The sequence below is a fragment of the Panthera onca genome, chromosome A1, assembly GCF_046562875.1.
Source record: "Panthera onca isolate mPanOnc1 chromosome A1, mPanOnc1 haplotype 2, whole genome shotgun sequence".
NCBI classification, from domain to species: domain Eukaryota; kingdom Metazoa; phylum Chordata; class Mammalia; order Carnivora; family Felidae; genus Panthera; species Panthera onca.
The window spans coordinates 141327883-141340036 of record NC_138339.1 but is presented as its reverse complement, the minus strand read 5'-3'; the positions used below and the strand labels follow the sequence as shown (position 1 = coordinate 141340036).

At 39.9% G+C, this 12154-nt stretch overlaps 1 protein-coding gene across 1 annotated transcript in view; it reads left to right on the top strand.

Annotated features, from left to right (window-relative positions):
* Nucleotides 1-12154, top strand: part of HSD17B4 (hydroxysteroid 17-beta dehydrogenase 4) — an 85290-nt gene that overhangs the window by 59887 nt on the left and 13249 nt on the right. Inside the window, exons 18-22 of the mRNA XM_060636300.3 lie at nucleotides 1162-1231; nucleotides 2589-2695; nucleotides 3799-3885; nucleotides 8115-8201; nucleotides 9417-9555. Coding sequence (XP_060492283.1) covers nucleotides 1162-1231; nucleotides 2589-2695; nucleotides 3799-3885; nucleotides 8115-8201; nucleotides 9417-9555 — 490 coding nt within the window. The remainder of the gene's footprint in view (nucleotides 1-1161; nucleotides 1232-2588; nucleotides 2696-3798; nucleotides 3886-8114; nucleotides 8202-9416; nucleotides 9556-12154) is intronic.

Sequence of the window (12154 nt, the reverse complement as noted above, 5' to 3'; positions counted from 1 at the left end):
ATTAAATACAGATATATTAAATGCCTACTGTCTGCTATTTTGTGAATCTCTCCCCTTCTGAAAAGTACTTTCTAGTTTGAACAGTAAACAAGTTAAATGCTGGGAGCTCTGGTAACGTTTTTTCTATTGTTATCTGTATCTTTCTGCTCATCCTGCCTCATCTAAGTGAAGAAGTGATATGAAGGTCTGGGCCAAGCAGAAATTTAATCTTCATGGCAACCTGTCAGTCTATTTTGTTGCAGGAGAGCTAGTGCTCAGGACTTAGGGTACCAGGAGGATGGAAGTTTGTGGTAGTCTACAGGCTTCAACTGAAAGCACCCCTAAATTATGTGCCTAAATTATGCTTGGTTAGCAGAGGCTGTAAACATCTACCTTATCTTCACTGTGTGTATGTGTGTGTTTTTTTTTTTTTTTTTTTTTTTATTTATTTTTGGGACAGAGAGAGACAGAGCATGAACGGGGGAGGGGCAGAGAGAGAGGGAGACACAGAATCGGAAACAGGCTCCAGGCTCCGAGCCATCAGCCCAGAGCCTGACGCGGGGCTCGAACTCACGGACCGCGAGATCGTGACCTGGCTGAAGTCGGACGCTTAACCGACTGCGCCACCCAGGCGCCCCACGTGTGTGTTTTTTTTAAATGTTTATTTATATTTGAGACAGAGTGCGAGCAGGGGAGAGGCAGAGAGAGGGAGACACAATCTGAAATGGGCTCCAGGCTCCAAGCTGTCAGCACAGAGCCTGATGCGGGGTGTGAACTTGTGAACCATCAGATCATGACCTGAGCCAAAGTCAGACACTTAACTGACTGAGCCACCCAGCCGCCCACCCTTTCATTGTGTTGTAATGAGAGTAGATTGATGGATTCCTTTCTGTGACTTGCTCCTCAGGCAGAGTTAACCATGGTTTTACCCAGGTGTAGTTCTTGGCCCCTTCCCATTACCCGACAGGTCCCCTCCTCCCCAGCTGATTCCAGTGGCAGGTGTTATAAAAAGCACTTGATTTACAGTTCATCTGTGTTAGAGATGGTTATTTTCTAAGTAGAGCTTCAATTTGGTATATTATATATTTCTTATATAAAAATTGAACATATTTCCTGTTTTTCTTTTAATGTATTTTCAGAAAGCACTGAGTGCTAGTTATTTTTATAATTCTTTCTCTTCAGGCTGCTTTGTACCGCCTCAGTGGCGACTGGAATCCCTTACACATTGATCCTAACTTCTCTAGTTTCGCTGGTGAGTTGCTCATAATGTGTACCAATGAAAACTAGTAGTTCCGTTATCTAAATAACACTCAGGGACATTGCTACTTAAGACAGGTAGTTTGAGTAGTATTTAAAAAATTTTTTTTAATGTTTATTTTTTAGGGAGGTGGGGGTGGGGCAAAGAGAGAGGGAGACACAGAATCTGAAGCACGCTCAAGACTCTGATCAATCTGTTAGCACAGAGCCTGACGCAGAGCTCGAACTCACGAACCATGCCATGGTGACCTGAGCCGAAGTTGAACCCTTAACCAACTGAGCCACCCAGGCATCCCAGTTGTATTTAAAAAATAGCCTTCTCCTAATACATTTATGCTAAGGGCAGAGAAAGTAGGAAGTAGTGTTCAGGAGGTGTTGTGCTTGGAATTCATAATTCAGATTGTGGAGGAAGGCAGCTCCTAGTGCAGGGTTAGGATTTTATCATGTAGGTGGGTGTCGGAGTTATCCTGCTGGGCAAGAACATTGGAGGAGAGAGGAAGGAACTGAAAGGCTAGGAAAGGATCATCTGCATACCTGGATATTGAAATCAGCAGGGGTGATTTCATCGTCAGGACCACAGCCAAACAAAACAATTCTTTGTGTTCCCACATCTCTCACATTCCTTTCTTGATTCTTCTCTGTTTCATAGTTTTCTCCCTGGAAGTATTATTTATAAAATATTTTCCATGTTTCTTAAAATAGATGGTATTAATTCATCCCAGTGCTGTTTTTTTTTTTGTTTTTTGTTTTTTAAATTTTTAATATTTACTTTTGAGAGAGAAAGCGACAGAGCACAAGCAGGGGAGGGACAGAGAGAGAGGGACACACAGAACCTGAAGCAGGCTCCAGGCTCCAATCTGTCAACACAGAGCCTGCCGCAGGGCTGGAACTCACGAACCATCAGATCATGACCTGACCTCACGTCGGAGGCTTAACCAACTGACCCATGCAGATGCCCCATCATAGTGCCATTTGAAGATGTGTTTTTGAAATCCTGAATTAATTATCCTTGGTATATATATATATATATATATATATATATATATATATATATATATACAAATAAATTTTTTTTTAAGTTTTTATTATTTTGAGAGAGAGAGACAGTGTGAGTGGGGAAGGAGCAGAGAGAGAGGGAGAGAGAGAATCCCAAGCCAGCTGCTAGTGCAGTGTCTGATGTGGGGCTTGAACCCACGAAATTGTGAGATCATCATGTGAGCTAAAACAAAGAGTCGGTTGCTTAACTGACTGAACCCCTCAGGGGCCCTTGGTTTTAAGTAGGAAATATACCTATATCTAACTAACTAAAGTCTCTCTCTCTTCTCTCTCTCTCTTTTTTTTTTTTTTTTTAGGTTTTGACAAGCCCATATTACATGGATTATGTACATTTGGATTTTCTGCGAGGCATGTATTACAGAAGTTTGCAGATAATGATACGTCAAGATTCAAGGCAATTAAGGTATATGTGTATTATTGCATAATTTGAACATTAGTTCCCTTTTTTATTTTTAGAAAAGGAGTTTTAGTGACTTCATTTGAAATAGGTACCGTACTGAAGCAATACACATTTTTATTATTTCATTGACTTGGCAATCAGCCCGTGTTCTTATTGTAGCTATAAATACCTCTTATGCATGAACCATGAAAGATATCATATACAATTATAATTTCCACAGATTACTTTGATTGTTTCATTAATTAGGAGCATACATGCATATGTCAGTATATCCGCATTAATAAAAACTTGAGGTTTACCTTAAACATTTTTTTTCTTGACTATTTTGTAATTTGTCTTAATTTAATTAAAAAATGTTAAGTGGCTGCATTTGAACTCATTAACGTATACCTATGTCAACATGACGGCTGCATATTGATTTTAGTTTTTGTACTTTTAAGTTGGTTTCACGTTTTCATCTATTATAAATTACAAAAAAAAAACCTGTCTCTACACAGCATCTTTGCAGAAGTTAAGTCTAAAGACAGACATTAACAAATGGTTTAAGACAGTGTCAAATGGCTCCAAAAGCTTTTATCAGTTGTGTTCTGTGCAGCAGTGAAATTGCATTTTCTGATGTGTTGCCTTTAATAACACAGATTATTTTCATGCTTTTCATTTTATTGTAGCTACTCTTAATAGCTAAACATACACAGAGCAAATAATATGGCATAGAAAATTATGAAATAAGAAGTGGGATTATTTTGTTCTAGATGCCACCCCAAATCTTAGTCCCTGGATATACTTAGTACTGCTTTCATCTGCATTGATGAAGCTGTTCTGGGACTACCTGTATAACTGTCCTTAATACAATGATGTTTCTGTTTCTCAAGATTAAACACTATTCATGGATTCTGTGCTTTGAAAGATAAAGAATGAGCTTATAAGAACTATATCGTTGCTGTAATTTTTTCTTACTACTGTTTTTGTCCTTTTAAGAATTTAAATATATTTAAACCTGTTTTCTTCCTTTTTTGTTCTCCAACCTTCCTTGGAATTTCTTTCCCCACGAGTAGAAAGGTTTCATTTTAAAACATTGTTAACCCCCAAACTCCTTTCTTTTAAAGGTTCGTTTTTCAAAACCAGTATATCCAGGACAGACTATAAAAACTGAGATGTGGAAAGAAGGAAATAGAATTCATTTCCAAACCAAGGTATGAGTAATGTAGTCAGAGGGGCTTTGTTACCTGGTTCACCACACCCTGTAATTGTATTCTGTCTTACAGTGTTATTTTGGTTAGTGCTATGGGTATGATAGAAAATCTAGAGAGTTTCTTTTTAATTAATGGTAACTTCAAAAAAAAATTTATTTTGAGAGAGAGAGAGAGAATGGTCCCCCGTGCGTGCACGTTAGCAGGAGAGGGGCAGGAAGGGGGGGTGGGGTGGTGGAGAGAGAGAATCCCAAGCAGGTTCCACGCTCAGTATGGAGCCTGACACAGGGCTTGATGTGGTGACTGTGAGATCATGACCCGAGCTGAAATCAAGAGTCGGATGCTTAACCAACTGAGTCACCCAGGTGTCCCTAATCAGTGGTAACTTTTAATTGAAAAGGTGTCTATGTCCCTTGTTTTTTGTTTTATTTTTTACTGAATTGGTACCTGCCTTTGTACAAGAGGCACAGCTATTCTGAAAACCCAGCCTTTTTGACTCAGCCAATCAACTTGTCAAAATGTAATCTTCAGAATATTAAAGGCATCACTCTTCCGCAGGTATAAAATGAAAATATGATGGGTGCCTGGGTGGCTCAGTCTGTTAAGTGTCCGACTTCAGCTCAGGTCATGATCTCACGGTTTGTGGGTTTGAGCCCCGCGTCGGACTCTGTGCTGACAGCTTGAAGCCTGGAGCCTGCTTTGGATTCTGTGTCTCCCTCTCTCTCTCTGCCCCTTCCCTGCTCGTACTCTGTCTCTCTCTCTCTCTCTCTCTCAAAATAAATAAACATAATAAAAAAGTTTTTTTTTTAAATTGCATCAATGAGGGGCACCTGGGTGGCTCAGTTGGTTAAGCATCCAACTTTGGCTCAGGTCATGATTTCACACTTTATGAGTTTAAGCCCTGTGTCAAGTTCTGTGCTGATAGCTTGGAGCTTGGAGCCTGTTGTGGATTCTGTGTCTCCCTCTCTCTCTTCCCCTCTTCCACTCATGTTCTGTTTCTCTTGCAAAAATAAACATTAAAAAAGATTCTTTTTTTAAGTGAAAATATGACAAATCTAATTGCTTAATGAGGGAGCCGGCAAGATGATAAAAGTGGTCCAAAAGAGAATTGGAGTAACAATATATGGCCCAACAGGACCCACTCTAAATAATTTTGCTGAATTAGAGACAAAACTAGTTAATGTTGCACAGGACAGTAAAACCATACCCTTATGGGTATGTTTTCTACTGGATATCTCAATCATACAGAAATCCACAAATTGTGGATGGAACTAGAGGGTATTATGCTAAGCGAAATAAGCCAGTCAGAGAAAGACAAATACCATATGATTTCACTCATATGTAAAATTTAAAAAACACAACAGATGAACAAAGGGGAAGGGAAGGAAAAATAAGATAAAAACAGAGAGGGAGACAAACCATAAGAGACTCTTAAATACAGAGAACAAACTGAGGTGGGGAGGGGTGGGGGGATGGGCCAAATGAGTGCTGGGCATTAAGGAGGACACTTTGTGATGAGCACTGGGTGTTCTATGTAAGAAAGGAATCACTAAGTTCTACTCCTGAAAGCATTATTACACTATATGTTAACTAACTTGGATTTAAATTTTAAAAAACCACAAATTAACACCTTATGTCACAGAATTTGGGCCTAGTGAATAGTAAACAAGACACAAAATAAGTATGTATCCCTAAAGAGTTAAGTAATGTTTGGGTGAGGCTGTTAGCAGTGTTCCGGTAAAATACTAAAAGGACATGCGATCATTCCTTTATATGTGAGATTTTTAAAGCTAATTTTTGTTAATATGGTTGACCAAGCTGGTACTTTTTGGCCTGATCATTTTGTACCACACAGATGGTTTGTGTTGGGCAGTGTAGGCACCATCATGAATAATAATAGTAGCTATTAAACATCTGTGAGCAGGCTGTACCATAATCTCTAATATACCTAAGAACTCTGTATTTGATGAAAGAAAATCTGGGTTCAGGTCTTTCTTTTTTTTATTATTATTATTTTTTTAACATTTATTCATTTTTGAGAGACAGAGACAGAGAGCACGAGCAGGAGAGGGGCAGAGAGAGAGGGAGACAGAGGATCTGAAGCAGGCTCCATGCTGTTAGCACAGAGCGTGACGTGGGGCTCGAACCGATGAACCATGAGATCATGACCTGAGCTGAAGTTGGACACTCACCTGACTGAGCCACCCAGGCGCCCTGGGTTTGGGTCTCTTAAATACCATCTCCTGGTCCCACAGAAGGTGATGGAGCCGGGGTACAAACCCAGGTCTTCTGGCTCAAAGCCTACATCCCAGGGCCCTCGCTCTTCTTACTATATCACAATTTCTTTCATAAATAAATAACTTTGTGGAACTCTTCTTTATGTGGTTGCCCTACTCCTCATTAATTCCTGTAGCTTGCACTATCACTTGCCTGCTTTATTTGTGTATACGCTTCATTTCCCGTGGCCTTTTGTCTTTTCAGTTTCCTTTCAAGCTCTTACCTTGCCCTTGGAGGCAGCAGCTCCTTACTGCTCACTCCTCTTTTTCTGCCCACACAAACTCACATACTGCCTTTCTCTCAAGTCCTCCTATGGTTAATGTTTGTGCCACATATTCTGGAGCCTTCCTGTTTTCTCATTATTTTGATTAAGTTTTATTTTTTGAGTAAGATGATGAAATCTGAAAGTGTTAAGGTCCATGACTATATTACAGGTTTCTGTTTTCTCCAGGTCTAGTAATGAACAGCACAGAAATAATTTCCATGGATACAACTGAAAGGGCTGAGAAATAACTTAATGTCTGAATATAATACCTTCTTGCCATTTTGATAAAATCTAAGCATATCTTCTTATCTTTTCACTATATTTGCTCTTTCCCCCCAGTGATTAGAGATACTCTTTCCTATTAGTTATATATAGGATCCTTTCTCCCTCCCTTCCTTCCTTCCTCCTCCTCTCCCTCCATCCCTCCCTTCCTTCCTTCCTTCCTTCCCTTCCGCCCTCTCCCTCCCCCCTTCCTTCCTACTTCCCTCCTCTCTTCCTTCCCACCTCCCCTCCTCCCCTCCCTCTCTCCCTTCCTTCCTTCTTTCATGTTGTATTTTAAGAAACATTTTAAACTAATATTCCAAAATGACATGCTTGGCTTGGTCACAAGAAAGTAATTTACTAAAGTATATTTTGTTCATAAATTGTCTCTTTCCATGTTTTGCACTGTATATAATTAGAACAAAATGAACAAATTGTTTGAAAAATCTTTTTTCTCAAGTATGATGGCAAGTAGTCAAAGGAGTGTGCTCTTTTCTTTTTTTAATGTTTTATTTATTTATTTATTATTTTGGGAGAGAGACAGTGCACAAGCAGGGGGCTCAAACTCACAAACCGTAAGATCATGACCTGAGACGACTAAGCCACCCAGTTGCCCCAACAATTATCTTCTTAAGTGTTAAAAGTCAACATTAATGCCACCTTAATTTTTAGACATTATCCTGTATATTTGTAGCAATATCACAATTTTATGAAAGAGTAGCTACTGGAATAATTTTAGATGAAGTATTAGGAATTAGAATTTGAATTCCTCAAATGAATATTTTGATGAAAGTATATTTAAGCATTTTGTTTATGCTATGTATACTTCCTATTTGAAAGAACTTGGATTATTACTTTAAAAAGACCAATGCAGTCGGGGCGCCTGGTTGGTTCAGTAGGCTGAGTGTCTGACTTAGGCTTAGGTCACAATCTCGTGGTTTGTGAGTTTGAGGCGCCCCCCCCCCCCCCCCCCCCCCTCTGTGCTGACAGCTCTGAGCCTGGAGCCTGCTTCAGATTCTGTGTCTCCCTCACTCTCTGCCCCTCCCCCGTTCGTGCTCTGTCTCTCTCTCAAAAATAAATAAACATAAATTTTTTTTTTTTTTTTTAAATCTCCAAATACGAATGCCAGGGGTCCACCCCAGACTATTTAAATTAGAAGTTTGGAGATGGGACCTTGGTCATAGGTATTTTTTAAAAGGGCATCAGTTGACTCCAGTTAGGGTTAATAACAGTTGTAGTAAAACAGTAAGACTTCATGTTTATTCATCTTGATATTTAATTTATAAACTTTATTTAATTTGGATTATTATTTTCTTCTTCTTATGAGGAAAAACTGTAATTTTAAATGACTTTATACTGTTTTATGGCAATACTGTGTTTTCATTGGAATCATCAGAGTGAACTGGTGTTTTTCCCTCTTCTCTTTAAGATTCATGAAACCGGAGACATCGTCATTTCAAATGCATATGTGGATCTTGTGCCAGCATCTTGTATTTCAGCTAAGACATCCTCTGCGGTAGGTCGTAGAAACTGGTATCCCAGTCATTTCCTGAGTTATGCATTTCAGTTAACATTACTTCTAGAGTGTTCAGGCTGCTTTAGAAAATTAAGAGCTCTGAAAGATTCTTATTCTTGAAGGATAATAATTCAAAACTGTGAAAGTAAAAGGAATACTTTGACAACTTAGAAATTTTTAAAACTTTTTAAAGGGAGATGCTGGGGTGGCTTTCAAGAGAAAATACTTAATATTTTAGTTTTAGAGTAACTGAATCATTTGTTTCTTTTTTAAAAAAACTTTTTTTTTTAATGTTTATTTATTTTTGAGACAGAGAGACAGAGCATGAACAAGGGAGGGTCAGAGAGAGAGGGAGACACAGAATCTGAAGCAGGCTCCAGGCTCTGAGCTGTCAGCACAGAACCCGACGCGGGGCTCGAACTCACGGACTGTGAGATCATGACCTGAGCCGAAGTTGGCCGCTTAACCGACTGAGCCACCTGGGCGCCCCTGAATCAGTTTTTTCGTTGGAAATTTTAAGCTAACAATATTTTGGGGAAAAGCAGATGAAAAAGTTAAATATCCTGTATCTTTTCTTGATTTAAAGATCTGTGTAAAGCTTTGTATGCAAGTATGAAAACAATAGCATGTATTATTTATTAAAATATTTGTGTTACTCGATTAACGTGCTGAGGCTTTTAATGCAAATGTTTCTATTCTCGGTCTTCAAAGTATTAACTTTGTAATCTGAGGTTCTCAGACACAGGATCTTTAATTGTCTCTTATGAGCTGTGTCATCCCATAATGACTGAAGATTAAAATCCCTTAAGAAGAATCTAAGATCAAAAACTTTAGAAGTGTTAAAGCTCCAAGGAAAATCAGGCTTCATATAACTTAATCCCATTTTACAAAGCAAGGGATGAGACTGCAGAGGTTAGACTGATTTGTCCAGTGTCTTCCTACTGAAGTTAGTTAGGACGTAGGTTGTCGAGTGTGCTTTTCAAATATTACTTCTGAATTCTGATAAAAGTAAAATCCTCATTAAGAGGACTGAGGTCCTGGGTGACATGAATGAATGTAAGGAAAGAGTAAAAGAAGGCTGGTGTGCAAAAAACTAATTTGCCTTATTTTTATGCAGATTAAAAAAAATCACTTTATTGCACATACGTTTTGTAATCATTTCTCCCCTCGTGTCATTTTACAAACTTTTAAAATTAAATTTTCTCTTTTTGCCAGCATGAGGAGCTTCAGAGTACCCTGGTGTTTGAGGAAATAGGTCGCCGCCTTGGGGATATTGGGCGTGAGGTGGTGAAGAAAGTGGATGCTGTATTTGAGTGGCACATCACTAAAGGTGGAAACACTGCAGCCAAGTGGAGTAAGTCCTATCCCTGACCTTATCCTGTCCTAAGGTAACTCTTAGTACATAGAGGTAAAGCGTCCTTGTTATAATTAGAGCCTGTGTCTTTGAAGGTAGGTGAACCCTACCTTTTCATGGGAAATAACACGTTTTAGGGCACTGAACCCATGTGTGTTTTTCAGAGGTGTAAAGAATCCGTGAAAATGAAAATATCTGTTTTTAAAGATTTCATTGTGTATAACTGAAATTAGTACTTTTAAACAGTCTTGTTAGCTATGTGCTTCTTTTGTCTTTAAATTCCCCTTAAACAGAAAGCAAATTTATAGGTCAAATGAAATATTTTCAAATCTTTATATTTTGACAGATTTAAAACTGTTTTCCTCGGGGCGCCTGGGTGGCTCAGTCGGTTAAGCATCCGACTTCGGCTCAGGTCATGATCTTGCGGTCCGTGAGTTCGAGCCCCACATCGGGCTCTGTGCTGACAGCTTAGAGCCTGGAGCCTGTTTCAGATTCTGTGTCTCCCTCTTTCTCTGGCCCTCCCCTGTTCATGCTCTCTCTCTGTCTCAAAAATAAATAAACGTTAAAAAAAAAATCAAAAAAAAATAAAAAATAAAAAAATAAATAAATAAAACTGTTTTCCTCATCCCAAAACATTACTAATTTGGATTGCACCTTAATTCTCAGATTGCTGTTTAAGACTGACTTTGTGAGTGCCTTGAAAATCAGTTTGTTTTATTCTTCCCTACAACTAAACATCGCTATAAATGCTCACTTAGAGCAGAAAATTAAAATATATCTCTAAAGCAACTGAAACTTTTTGAAATAGTCTCCTGTTATGTATTCCTAGAAGAACATTTAGGAGTTTTGTTAAACTGATTTTGGATCAATATTAACAACCTTCTTTGTAATATAGCAACTGTTGTTCCTTTTAAGCAGTGTATGCTTGTGACATATAGTTTGATATATAAAGGCATAAAGAAGAATATAAGGATGTATATAGTGCCACCACCCTCAGTTAACATTTTGATGTTTGTTCTTCTGGGACTCACTGGGCTTCTAGGAAGTTAATTTAGAAGGGCGCTGGGGGGGATAAAGGAAGGCAAACATGTGATAGGTATTTAGTCCCCCAGATTTCAAAGTGTCTAATTTTTGTCTAAATAACTTCATAGATCAACACTGTGTGTGCAGGTGTTATCACACCCTTCCCGTTGTCTATCTTTCCATGATGGAATTCAGCTTTTTCCCTAGGGAGGAATGTCTGTTAGAAGTTGAATTACAGCACAGGATCTTTGAAGATACTGGTAGAGGAGAGGAATGAGATCTGTAAATAGTGAGAGAAGGTGCTGGAATCATGGGTCCCAAAGTTGGCACCCTCGAGCCCTGCAGGGATGTGTAACATAGACAAGAGCTTCACTCTTGGCAAACTAGTGTTAGTAACTCAGATTTGCCCCTTGTCTTGTTGGTACTTTTCCTCGTAGACAGTGTTAGCAAATGTGCTTCCCTTTACAAATGACCTTTAATTAACTCAGGAGAAGGGTTTTTCCTGACAGTTCCACTGGAAAAATGGAAATATTGGAATCCTGTTAATAACTACTTACTATTGATGCCCGGTAGCTTTTTGCTTGCTTTCTCATCTTGAGCAGTCCTTAGTAAAGCTCATGTCACATTGGGATCCTAAAGCTTTCCCTGAAAGGGTTCACTGTTCCCTTTGGTCGGCCACCTATTATTGGACCTGAATCTCAGCTGTGTCGTAACTGTTTCCACTTCTGGTTGTTGCTTTCCCAGTCTCTGTGTCACAGACTATGTCACCGTGGCTGGCGGCAGTAGAAGCTGTCTAGGCCTCTGGGCTTACGGTGTCTTAGAAAATGATTCCATGTTGGCATCTGTCGTCTTCATCTTGGCGCTTAATGCCATGAAATGGATGGTTGAATGCTTTGATTTAGGGAGTCCTTATTTTTTTTTTTTTTTGCACAAGCGGTTTTAAAGATTTTTTCTTAAACATCTTAGTATTTTAAATTGCTCTTAGCTGTCCCAGCCTCGTTGGTGTCTTGGTGGACAGGAGAGAAGACCGCAGCTCCTCACTGCACCTTGGCTGAGCATGGGTGTCACCGGAGTGACCGTCACAAGTGACTGACCTTGTGCGAGTCTCAGAACCCGGGGGTTTGGGCTTATTGGCCCGGAAGGTGCATTCCAACTGCAGATCTTGGACTGTGCCCGTCTTCTCCCCGCCCTTCCTCCCCCCCCCCATTCCTGCCATCCCGATGCCACTCCTGACATCACCCAATCATGTGTGGTTGGAGGTGGGGAGAGTAAGAGTCTTTTAAAACCAAATTTGTCTGAATCTCAGGAGAATTAGCTGAGTTCTCGTGTTGGCCCTTGGGTCAGGGTTGGTTTCGGCTGCAGAGGAGCCGTATCTGTGTCTTTGAGATGAGGCCCTGTGAAGCCTGTTGTGCGTCGTCACCCAGGAGCAGGAGGGCCGGTGTGGCCTCTGCCTCACTGGGCAGAGATGGCCTCAGAGAGGCTGGAGAGCCCGTCCGTTCCTTTCTTGTGGGCCGAGAGCACGGAACAGAGAGATGTGGGATGAGGGCGCCAGATCTGCATAAAGAGCCGGAAGCAG